The sequence below is a fragment of the Metarhizium album genome (assembly GCF_000804445.1).
Source record: "Metarhizium album ARSEF 1941 chromosome Unknown scaffold_44, whole genome shotgun sequence".
Taxonomy (NCBI): Eukaryota; Fungi; Ascomycota; class Sordariomycetes; order Hypocreales; family Clavicipitaceae; genus Metarhizium; species Metarhizium album.
The window spans coordinates 82,298-95,254 of NW_024467618.1; the positions used below are offsets into that span (position 1 = coordinate 82,298).

The following is a 12,957-nucleotide window of genomic DNA, read 5'->3' on the forward strand; positions in this document are numbered from 1 at the left end:
AAAAAAGGCTCAGTCTGCTTCTGTACGAGTTTCCAAAGCCGCCACAAGGTATAATTGCGTGAAGCTTGCGTCACGGCCGGGAAGAGTCGGCCGGCTTCACAAACACCACGAGGCAAGCCGTGACGTCATGACGCAGTAATTGCACCTCGACAAACAGGAGTTCTATTTGGTAGACATGGGTCGACCTCCGGACATGTGGATGGACGCATGTGCCAGGGCAGCTTGTGCGTCGTTGTAACTACTTTACATCTATGCCAGGCTATGCCCTGCGTCGACGATTTAAGCTTCGGGGAATCAAGTTGCCCTTGGATTTGCACAAGTTCAACCTCACCAAGGGCTCCTCTTCCTGCGCGGACAAGCAGCCGAGACGGACGCACAAAGACCAAGGCGACCGCAAGCAGACTCATGGCCATGGCCAAATCCACAAACAGGATTCTTCGCGATACGGCCGACCAAAGAAACCGTGGCCCGTCTCCAGGACTTTTACACCTGGTGCATAATGCTTGGGACAGGCTCTTGTACTTGATTGGGACAATGTACTATAAACTCGAAGGACGGCAAAGAAACTAGACTATTGCTTCGCCATCGCCCGCGTTGTCGACGACGACAGCACTACTCATCAACGCCTGGCAAGCTTCTTCTCCGTACGTCACTTGGGGAACTTCCGTTATGGACTGGCAGTCTCCCTCGCCTGATGCCCAGATCGCCACAGGTGATGGGATACAGAGGCCGTTTGCACAACTCCGCCGCACGTTCTCCGTGCAATGTCAGCTCGGTGCGTTGGCCTTGATGAGCATGGTACTCATACCTGCCGTCGAAGTCTTGCCCACCCCGGACCCCCTTGGAGGAGGATGATGAGCCCTTTGCCCGTGACGTGGAGTAACTGCTCATTAGCTCGGGATGAGGTGTCTTGGTGTATGGCCCGTACCCTTGCCGCGGACCAGATCGGCCTGCATCTCGTCTTCTGCGCCTACGTGATGCATGCGGCGGAAATGTGCCTGGACGAGGAAGTATTCCATGTCTTTGTGGCCGGCGAGCAGGACCAGAGACCTCGATGCTTCACCCGACGGCGGGGCAAGTTTCTTGACATTGTTGATGCCGACAATGGCTTCATTTTTCCCATGTCAGCGCGCCATCGTCACTCTGATTGTCGGCTCGGCGGCCAAACTCACCCCACTTGTGATCTTTGGCAGAGAGCCGCTGCAGAAACAGAATGAGGTCCTCCGTGGGGACTTGGGACGCATCGTCACCGAGGTAGCGGACATCGGTCGTCAGCAGCGTCTTTTGCGGCAGGGAGTTTTCCATGCGCCGATGATCGAGGCCCAGGTCGTCGAAGATGTCGTCGTTCTCGCAGCACTCAACTGCTTTCCAGCCACCGCTCGACACTATGACGACCTCGGCTCTATTGGCACCGGTGGGCGGCGGAATGCCAAACTCGATCTTGTGCTTGTCCTTGCTCTGCCACCATTCCTCTTTGTCCTGCCCGCCCGTGGCAGTCGACGACAAAGTCGCTCAACTTTTCTGGCATCCGATCTGGCTTCACGAAGTCGTTGGGCTCACTGTTCCTCCTGAATCCTGATACGGTCGCCCGCCGGTGATGTGAAACACGCGGTAAGCGCTGGTTGGTTTGGATGACGTGATGACGTCGATGCCCTGCTGGAAAATGGGCCACAGCTCGGAGAAGTCCGCGAAGTGCAGAGGTAGTTGTTCATAAACTCGATTAGAACAGCCGGCTCCTTGTAAGCCTGCTCGGTCCCGTACATGTCGAGTAGCTCGTTGCGCTCCGCGTCGTCTCTGTTCTCATTGGTACTTTTGCCGTTCGAGTCTGCCGGCACTCCGGATCGGCGTGTAAAGTTCAACCTGAAGCCTGAAGGCTCGATTAGCACCATCAGGCCGTCCTTCAAACACGTCCCGTGCCTTTTCAATCAGCTGCTCCGAGGGCTCGCCGTTGATCCGGATCCGGTCTGGAATGGGAGGGCGGAAACTCCCTTTGGATCCGGCGACTTCTCCTGCTGAGGTTTCTCGGCGGGATCCTGTAGGTTGATCAGCATCTGAAACAGCTTGCATCGGGTTTTCTCTGCAACATGCGTCGGGTTCTTCCGTGCAACGCGGTCCCTCCACACGTCATGCGGGATGGCTAGGCTGCCCAGCAAGGCGTCGATGGTGTGCTCCTCACTCATCGGCCTCCCGCCCTCATACTTGCGCGTTTGAAGTCGTTCCCAAGTCGTCCTGCTTAGCTTTGTCATGGTTTGCGCTGCATTTTTCTCCTTCACTGATCCCAATGTGCCTGGCTGCCATGGGCCGTCCGTCTTATCGATGTCCATCGAGCGTCGTTTTCGGAGCATGCTTGCGTCCTCTGGCGCCGCAAGCCCGAGTAGATTGCATCATCAGTCTCTACAAAACCAGAATCAGGACCAGCATTGAATGAAACACACCCATCTTCCATGAGACGGAGGTATGCCTGCATGACAAAAGAAATACTCTGCGCTCGTCTCGTCCGTCGATGCAGTGATATTTCTCTGCTTCGTTCAGGAATGCATTCATGTGCACGCAATATGCTGCGTTGTCCAATGGGCTCATCGTAGAAATATCGTCAGCCTCCTTTGATCTCCAGGTGCTCCCCGTTTTCTCTTCATTTCTTGTAATAAGGACTGGTCAAAGAGATCAAGTCTTAGAGCGGATAACTTATATTCACGTATAATATCATAGGGTCTCAAAGATCCTTTGTTCCTTAAAAACCTGATAGACCCAACTATTGAGGGCTTTATATACATAAAAGTGCTTGTGTGTGTAGCCTGAGTAGGCAATAAAGGGGTGATGCCCTTTGTGCCTTATTGCCTGGATGCCTTAGCGTCCGAGCCCACTAGCGATCTATGAGGGCATCGTGATAGCTGCAACCTTTGTGCATTGCAGCTAGTCATGTGGCTGAGGCTTTTGCGTGTAACATTGCTCTGGGCGTTGCCGTCCTGCCCTGGCGAATCATTCGATGGATATTCTTCGTCAGCTCCCATGACGTCGGTAGATGTTGGCTCCATTGATCTCGGTTCTTCCTCTCCAGAATCTGAAACAGTTGGCGAAGAGCCAGCTGCAACTTGGCCACCTCATACTTGGAGGTAGATGTCGGCGGATCCGAAACGACGGTCTCGGCCGTCTCGGCCGCAACTGAGGAGACACCAAAAGCGGCTGGCGCCATTTTATACTTGTTGAGTTTTCCAACAAGTATCCCGATATCCCTAAGTAACAATGACCATGTGGAAATACTGAACAGTTGGAGTTGGTGTCAAAAGCAGGACCTACGGCTGAAGTTGAGTGACGGGGAGAGTTCATAAGAGCACAGGGCCTCAATGCCGACTGAATCAATCAATCCCAATACCACCAAGCATCATCGACTTGGCGCAGAGCGGAATGGTCGGAGGCTCCGTGGTGGTCAGCAAGGGAAGTCTCAGTGCTGAACTTGATCATCACTGCCGGCTACAGCAGAGAACAACGCCAAGACTGCAAGCCAGCTCAGCTCACTCATCACCGGCCGCATCTCTGTGGCTGCGATCAATGTCCAACAGAAAGCGGGTCTCTCGGCGGAAGCTTCGGGACGGTTAGGCGAGTGGAGACCGGGACCGGGCCCGAGGAGTGGGTCCCTGCCGAAGTCAAACCGACAATCCAAGGTCACAAGTCTATCAGCCGCCCGGCCTCAAGTCCCTTGCACCGCCGCCGCAGCAAGCGCTTCTTGAAGGAGAGGAGGGAGGGTTCGAGTTGTTGCCTCCGGTTCAATGTCTTGTTCGTCGTGTCCCGTCCATGTTCTTCCGACGAGTCCCTTGGAATAGCGTGGCCGCCAGTGCACGCTGCCTAACCATCTCCAATAAGCATCGAATGAAGCTGGCAGTTCTTTAGCCCACTATTGCTCAGCTACAGATCACATGATATACTCTGTTACTGCAGTAGGTGCCGGCCGCGCACGCAGTATACCTTTTTAGCTTTTCTCAACCCCCCTCCCGCCCGCTTGACTTCCAGGTGCGGATGCTCCATGGCAGTGCGTCGCTATTTTCCTGGCGTTCAACCACATGTGAGTGCACGACCACAAAAGCCAGGGCCGGAGGAACTTCCCGAGAGACGCCTTCCTATACTGCCATGACATTTCTGCGTCGTGGCCGAAAACAGTGCACTTTGGCCGTCGTTTCGCCACACTACCTAACAAAGCAGGGGGCCCATGAGCCGGCCAACACGCAATTCTGTTGTGTCCGTTGGAGAGCTGGGTCAACTGGGACTACTCTCCGAGAGGCGTTGCGTCTGTCTCCGACCAACGGCAAGAGGAGCTGCAGGCTATGTGCGCAAGTACAGGGGCGCAGGTAAAAATGGATTGGTGAGCCGACATCAACAGCAATGGCTTCAAGGGAGTCCCACCTCTAGCAATTCAATCTGCACCAAGTGACCGGCCTCTAGTCGAATACACCCGTCACTGCTGACCTGAGGCATCAAAGCCTCCTGCAGAGAGTTCTATATCCATAGCGTCGGGGGGCGCTGCGGTTCTTCCGGGAATTGCCACGAGACGCACGTATATTAGCAACATTTCACATGCTCATTCAAATCCATGCCACATATTTTAGTCCGGAATGCAGACGTTGAGGCGTCCCCTCACGGTCGATGTCAGGTTTGCTCCCCTCAAAGTTTATCTGGCAGATATGCCGACGTGAGGAATGTAACATCACACCGCATTGGAGCATGTTCCGCGGCGTGGCACGAGACGTGACTCCAACGCACGCTCCGAGCGTGGCAATTAACCTTCAATGTAGCCGGGAGTGTTGCAAGTCAATGCAGTCATCAGCTGATGTCGAGGCTTCAACACGTCGCCACGCCCCACTTTTGGCCCCGCCGGCCCCGGCCCCGGCGCCTGCTGCCGCCAGACAGCGTTGCCTGGTCGGGTATTGGAGTCCCGGACTGGTGGGGGGGCGGCGGGCGGGGGCGGGGCGCGGGTGGCACCAGTCGGGTTAGAATGAAATATGGAAATGCATGTGCGGTTTGCAACTTGTTATGGAGGCCCGTCGACTCGTCTGGCTGCCCTTTTTGCTTCAATGTCGGCTTCCTTTATGGACTTTTCTTCTCCTTATGCATGCTCCTTCTTGGGAAAGTGGTTAGCATTCGCTCTCCTGTTATAGAAACGGCTGGACCCTTCTCAACAGCATCAATTTTACACCATCTAGCAATCACATCGGCATACATGTCCATTTTGGGCCTTGGTTGGCTAACTTCCCCAAGAAACTGCGGCTAGTTCCTGTGGCGCTCAGGCTTGGGCCAGCCAGGTCTGGCGTTGAGGGTCGTCACGTGATGCCAACGGCGGCCTCAGCATTGCACGATTCGATTTCCGCAGTATAATATAATCTGTGCGTAATATTTAGGAGACGCCACATCTCTCCGGCGTAGGAGCATTCTCAGAGACAGAACAAGGCACATTAGATTCACTTGTTTCCTCTCTTATCTTGCAACGGCACCGGAGCGGCTTTGCCCATCAGACTCCGTTCGTCTACTATCTGGTAACTTCCCGCCGATTGAGCGTGCACACGAACTGACGGACCGATCGCCGTCAGCTCAAGTGATGTCAGTGTCATGGCCTGGTGGCAGTCAGCCGCACATGTAAGCCCCCGAGTCTGACGCCAGGGTGCCTCGAACTTGGACCAGCCCGTCGGGCCAAAGCACCCAGTCGTTTGCTCGACAATGAGGGCTAAAAGGAGCAAGGCTTTGAGTCTCTGACGTTACATGCCGAGCCCCGGAATGCGCGCGTCGCTACTGCTTTCCTATCAAGGTAATTCCAAGTCCAACTGCGTAGACCATATCAGTACGATCGACAATCATCAACTCAATTCGCTCCGGAACGTACCTTGTCACCAGCCTGAATGAAATGCCCGCCCCCCGTTGAAATTCAGCTAGCAATGGGCGGCTCACAAAGAGGGGCGCGGTACAAGCTCTTCCTCCATCATGACTCCCAAGGCTGGCATGCTTCGCTGCGAGTGACCACGTACATACTCAGCTCGACCGAGTGTGGTCATGGCGCTTAAGTGTTCAGCATTGACATCATCGCCATTGACGCCAAATAAAGGAGGACACTGCAGCAGCTCCAGTGGCGTGCTCCACGATGTCACATCTTCACGGCTGGGGTTCACAAAGCGCCTCCCTTTCAAGGACAGAGCCGTATGACTGGCGACGGCTGAAAATTGCAGTTTTAGGCCGCCACCGCAGTCCCCGATTCCCAGTCATAAAAAACGTTAAATACCGCCGCTGTCCAAACGGATTATCAAGTCAACAGGTTTTCTTCAAACTCATCAATCTCAAGTGCACATCACTAAATACTTTACCTATTATTTTGACTATCAACCACGCCGAAACCGCCACGATGAAGCCTACTATGTTGCTCGTTCCTCTTGCGGGTCTCGCACTTGCAGTCCCAACGGAAAACATTGAAGATCTTGAGAAGCGAGTATGTTCAAAGCGACCACCTTTGTCTCTGTACTTGTCCTGCGGTGAAATAAGAGCTTTACGCTAACGCAAACTTAGCAACTTTCGCAGGTATTCCTCTTCTCCTGTATTTTGAGTTGGAAAAGTAATATCTCGACATGTACTTACACCTAGCTGAACTACAGATCGTAAGTAATCTTAGCGGTTGACTGACTAGTATCTTTGTTACTAACTGAGAACCAAGTCTGTAAGTACTGTCTTTAATATACTTACTTTCTACGCAAGATATACTAACGTTGCAATAATTCTAGTGTGTACGTCTATTCTCAGATGAAAGATTACTACATAGTAACGGCCCACACTAATGTCCCTCTTTATGTTTAGGTTGTAAGTATATTCTGTAACTCGTTAGCTGGGTAACTAGAAAGTTGCTAATATATATTACTATTACAGCTTGTACGTATTTCTTTCTTAACGAATAGCATGTTCGCTACTTGTAGTTATTGTTATACTAATAATACCACAGAAAGTAAGTACTACACTAAAAATAGCTTATATATAAGTATTTAATTCTTCTGCTAATACTATATTACACTATTAGGCTGTAAGCATCTCTATCAGAAGCTGCAATATGCTACCTGTCTAGTAAGATACTAAGACATACGACTTTTAGCTGGTGAGTGTCTGCTATATTAAATAAAATAACTAGCAAAATACTAACGCATATTACTCTTGTAGCCTGTATGTACTCTGTCTATTTAATTTCCTAATATCTTACTGCTAACAAGTATCTCAAGACTGTAAGCATTCTAGGGGATACAATTTGCTTAACTGTGCCTTGATAGTCGCGCTGATACGTTGCAATATTAGCTTGTAAGTATCCCCTACATTTATATAGTAATTATCTATATTATAGTACGGACACTAACATAAGTTACCCTTAGCTTGTGAGTATTTTTTTCAAGGTTCACTATAATCTCAAGGTACATACTAATATTGTCTTCTCAGAAAGTAAGTATCTTATCTATATAAGAAAATTCTCTAATTCTACGAACTCTACTAACACGTATAACAATTATAGTGTGTAAGTTGTTACTATTAACTTTACATCTATAATTCTACTGGCAATATGCTTATGCGTCTGATAATGCTAGACTGTAAGTACCTCTATTGTAATATTCTGTATTTATCGCTGAAAGTATGCTAACATGTGCTCTAATACTAGACTGTAAGTATTTAAATACCTGTAACAATGCAGGTTATAGGTAATGTACTAATAAAGCTTATCTATTCTAGTCGGTAAGCGTTATTCCTCTATTAAACAGAATCTCTCCTCGACACACGCTAATGAAATATACCTTTAGGCTGTAAGTGCTATTTCTATTATTTTAATATAGTGAAATAAGCTTATGTTAATATGCACATTAGTGTGTAAGTCTCCTATAATTTAATTCGCATTTTTAAGTAGCTGAATTACTCACCTGCAACTCTAGGTTGTAAGTACCTTCAAAGATTTATAACAGTATAACTGCTATTAGTACTAATCATCATACAAATAAAGACTGTAAGTGTTTTACCTCAGGCAATGCGTATAGTAACTTGCAACATGCTAATGTATGTGGTAACACTAGTCTGTAAGTACTCGCCTCAAGGTGTCTGGTGTCTATTACTACAGTTGTACGCTAATTTCCAACAATACTAGGCTGTAAGTGCTTTTTCCAACACTATCACTCTATAAGTATATTATAGGCTACTAACATGTTTATCAAAGATTGTAAGTGCCAACTATTATTCAACGACCAAAATAATACTACTGTACTCATTTCTTTAACAAATACTAGGCGGTGAGTGTGTCTTCTACTTTAACTAATATCAGGATGAGTTCTATACTAATTTTCATTTCTTCTCTAGGCTGTGAGTCTATCTCTTTAGTACAAAAAGATTATAATTTAGTGACAAACTAATATATTTTATAATTTAGTGCGGTGTAAGTATTATTTCTGCTCTTTCAACTATACTACTACTTATTTGTATACTAATGTCTATGAAATTTTAGCTTGTAAGTACTCTTCTCTAAGAGAAAGTATACTATTAGTTACTAGCCTAACATATTACGACTTTTAGACTGTAAGTGTCTACCTAATATTACTAGCTTGATATTTCCGCAGTATGCTGATATTCCACGCTAGATTGTAAGTGCTACTTTTTGACAGTACAGGAATATTAATATGTATCGAAAACTAATACATTACCACTCTAGCCTGTAAGTACTCTCCTAACATTCCTAGCTTGCTACGTCCTAGTAGTGTGTTAACTTCCCTTGCGCCTCTAGTAATTGCACACTTCCCCAGACTTTATATAGGGCGTCACCATGCAAGCTGTGGCCGTTGTATGGAGTTCTCCTGTGGAGTTTAAGCTCGGCCGGCCATGAGCGGGTTTCTGTCTTTAAACGGGCTTGGGGAATCGTTTTGGCTTGGACTCGAGGTTGATGGGCCATTTGCCCCAGTCGGCATAGCACACAAGATGCAACAGTGCCATCTAATTTATTAAGTAATTAATATATACATTTCTTCACAATCTGCGCAAGTCTGGGACAAAAGTCCAGAATTCTCTGCTACCCGTGGTACGCACCTGTCCTTCAGTGTTTAATTACCAATGCTCCATCCAAGGTGGTTTTCAGCAAAGCAGTCTATTAGCTTTTGGCTTCATTTACTAGCTTCCTATCTACGCAGATGACCGCTACCACCGATTGAGTCAACAAGACACACGCACGGTATAGCCCTTCCAGCATCGGATATGTAGAAGTCGATTTTGAGAAAAGCCTGGGGAGAATGTAACACATTGCCCTGACACAGCCTGGCTAGGTTTCCATGATAGTGTCTTTCGAGAGAGGGGGGGTCATCGCTTTTCCCAATGTATCCCAGAATACGTGAGTTCCGGTTTCTTCGAGAAGTAGAATCAATCTCTCACCACTTTTGGGCTCCTTGCTGTAGTTACTCTACAGCAGCTTATCTATCCACAGGCCAAAATGGGCGCGGGGTGAATTCATGTCGTCGAGGGCACTGAGCGAAAAGATTACTCTTGCTAGCTTTTTTAGTTCACAGTCATTTGTTCTCTTCGCTCACTTACGGCTTTCGTCAAGCCAGAAGCTCACAGCGTCCATTAAAATGTAGCCTTTAGCTCCGGGTCCGTCACCTCGGCTTGAAGCTTCATGCAGTCGGACTACATGTCTCTCGGCGCGTAGAACGTGCCGGTGCCCGTTGTTCTTTTCTTTGCAAGTCGCAACACTATGCAGCGTCTAAAAGGGCAGAGATGGCCTTGCGGTGCCATGCGGCGACCGCATACCACAATGGCGACCGGCCTTGGGAATCTTGCCGTTTCGCGTCGACCCTCGGGTCTGCCAAGAGCAACTTCAGACATCCAGGGTACCAAGCACTGGCAGCGTGGGACACGGCTGTCCGTCCGCCCTTGTCCGCAGCATTGACATTAGTCCCCGGGCATTCGAGCAGCAGCTTGACAGTGTCTTCTTGGCCATGAATGCATGCCAACACCAGAGGTGTCTTGCCATCTGCATCCGCTTGATTGACATCTGTGCCTTCTTTTTCGAGAAGCATTCGTATCGTCTCTACACGCCCGTTGGCGGCTGCTTGAGAGATGAGATTCTCGTCATCGGCTTCCGACGCCTTCTCCTGGCCGAGTAGCTCTTCAACTAGCGCGGTCCTTCCGGCTGATGCTGCACTAGACAGGACCGAGGCGTGGGACAATTCAATCCCGCTTTTCGTGAAGGCCGTAAAGACGACTCTCGCCATCTCATCGGACCCATGCTCCATGACATGCTCAATCAGCTCGGACGGATAGTATATGTCCTTGGCCAACGGAGAGGGGACGAGCTCTGACACTACCTGCGGCTTGTCGCGCTCAATGGCCTCTTTGAGTAGACTCTCTATGGAATTGACGGACGGAGCTTGATCCAGGTCGCCTGTGATGAGCATGTACACAATGGCCCATTTCCGTTCTTCATATCGCTCCCAGTGGAGATGAGGCTCCAGTTCAGACTCGTAATCATGTACTGCCCAGTCCAGCGGTCTCCGTCCGGCCGCACACCTAGACGCCCTATCAACCCGCTGTGTTTCAAGTAGGATACGTACGACCTCGGCGTGGACCCCTCCGGCTGCATGAGATAGAGGGCTCCTCCCATTCTTGTCCTTGCGATCGACGTCGACCCCGAGGGAAATGAGCCGAGAGCATACAGCGGCCGAGCCCGCACCTGCAGCCCAGGAGATGGGAGTGCGGCCATCTTTGTCTTCAATGTCGGCAACGGAAGCGTCGACGGCGATCAGCAACTCAAATGTCGGTTCCGAGTGCGTCGAGTGAACGCAGGCATATGACAGCGGCGTCCGTCCATTCTGAGAGGCCAAAGTCACTTGGATTTCGGGTCTCTCCAGCAGTAGCTCTATCGTCTGGTCCGAGTCCCCCTGCGCGGCATACGAAAGCGGTGTTCGGCCGCCATTGTCGGCACGATTGACATCCACTTTGGCATCGTGAAGAAGCAGCTTGACAATGTCGACTCGGTCCAGCTCTGCAGCGTACGAGAGCGGTGTTCGGCCAGAGTTGTCTGGCTCATCAACGGGAACCCCCATTTTCAGGAGAAATTGGAAAATCTCACCGTTGTCCGCCATGGCTGCGTGGTGAATGAGGTTCCGGCCCTGGTTGTCCGCGTGTAGCGCGTGTTTTGTGGCCATGAGCATCCGTGTCACTGATGGCATATTGGACTTGACCGACCACAGTAAAGGAGTCATGCCCTGGTTATCCTTGGCAGTACCATCCGTCCCGCTGTTCCTTGCCAAAATATGTGCCTTTTGAGCATCATTATGCTGTATGGCCAATGAGAGCGCGCTTGGTTTGCCGCTGTCAAAGGCGTTGAAGCCAAGGCCACCCTCACCCTGCTGGCGGAGAACGACCTCCTTGTTCTGTGTCCCATGCGCCATGCTCAATTCTTCCGGTCCATCAGCAGGGGTGACGGGCGCGTGCGTTTCCTCGACCGCATCGTCGTCAGTAGCGGGAGCGGAAGACGTCTCAGACCCGGCTTCTTCATCTTGCTCCTCGCTCAGACCTGCCTGCCGCAGCATCTCGGCAATGTTTTCGTGTTCTCCCTCTACAGCGTACGACAGTGCATTCTTCCCCGTTTCATCCTGGCTGTCGAGCTGATTATCCGGCCTCGCCAGCAGAATTTCGACGATGGATTCGTGGCCTTTTGCAGCGGCACACATCAACGCCGTCCGCCCATACATGTCCTCGGCGCTGTCCAGGGGAAGGCCAGCGTCCAGAAGCATATTCAAGATTTCAACATTGCCACTCTTGGCCGCGAGTAGAACTGGCTGCGGATCTTCTCCCACGGCCGAGTCGTGATACATGTCCATGCCATGCTGCAGTAGGGCCCTGACGGCGGCCTCATCCGCGCGGCGGACCGCGAGATTCAGTGGCAAGACGATGGAAGCAGTCGAAGCTATGGACAAATCATCCGAGTCGTTGCCGGAACCGTTGTGAGCGTCTCCTCCACCCGACCCTTCCGCGTCGTCCTCGGATTGTGAAGATGACCCAGGAGCCTCCGCCGTCACCAACTCACAAGCTGCATCATGGTGTCCGCCCTCGGCGGCGTACGACAGAGGAGTGCGGCCAGAAGCATCCTCAACCTTCCATTCCGCGCCGCACGCTATAAGCTTCTTGATCACATCGACGTGGCCTCCGACGGCAGCCCAGAACACGGGAGTCCTCCCCGATGCATCAACCGCCTGATAATTTGCACCCTGATTCAACAGCCCCGTGACGGCATCAACGTCACCTTGTTCGGCTGCGTATGAAAGCGGCGTCCGGCGGTTGACGTCTTCCAATTCCAGCACCGAAGAAAATCGGTCAGACATGGCAGCAGTCGTCTGCAGCCAACAAGCTGGAAGACGTTGCTCGAGCAAATAGACGAAATCGACGAAGAGTGATTCGAGTTAGAAGGCGATGGAGCTCTTGACATGCAGAGTTGTCGACACTAGCTCGCGGGGGCTGCCTCGCTATAAGTACATGCGCGAGGCCCCTGTAGCCGCTCGTGACGACTTGGCTGTCCCAACAGGAGCGGCTGTCACATGATACTAGGCGATGAACTCGATGCAAATGTAAGCCTCAAAGGAGAGAGAATTCATGAATGCCCCTTAACAAGCTCCACAACGGCTCCCTCGAGAGCGGCACCTGATTCAGCGGTCCGCACCCTTCTGATTGGCCGAGCTGCTTAACGTTAATGCACACTTAAATGCCAGAGAGAGGAGTTGGCGTCATGTATGGGTCCCTGTCGACCAATCAATGGATGCGCTCGGCGTGGACGTTGTCGTATCCAGCGTGGTCGTGAAACGCCTTGGACAAACAAGGACTTATTAAGGGGGAAAGGGGAGTGAGTCATATGACCTAGTAAAATAAGAGGCATTATTACGGGGCGGACTTAGCTAGAAACAACCTAGAAGAGAATAA

General features: G+C 50.7%; 2 protein-coding genes across 2 annotated transcripts; both read right to left on the reverse strand.

Moving 5' to 3' along the window:
- Positions 1–890: 890 nt before the first annotated feature.
- MAM_08147 (uncharacterized protein) lies at positions 891–2,345 on the reverse strand (the record flags this gene model as incomplete). Its single annotated transcript, XM_040826945.1, has 4 exons — positions 891–1,108; positions 1,173–1,479; positions 1,561–1,794; positions 1,986–2,345. 4 exons carry the CDS (start codon positions 2,343–2,345, stop codon positions 891–893), a joined length of 1,119 nt encoding a protein of 372 aa, XP_040675084.1.
- A 7,386-nt stretch (positions 2,346–9,731) lies between these two features.
- Positions 9,732–12,365, reverse strand: MAM_08148 (Ankyrin repeat-containing domain protein; the record flags this gene model as incomplete). The annotated part of the gene is made up of 1 exon (XM_040826946.1): positions 9,732–12,365. One exon carries the CDS (start codon positions 12,363–12,365, stop codon positions 9,732–9,734), a length of 2,634 nt encoding a protein of 877 aa, XP_040675085.1.
- Between the last annotated feature and the right edge of the window lie 592 nt (positions 12,366–12,957).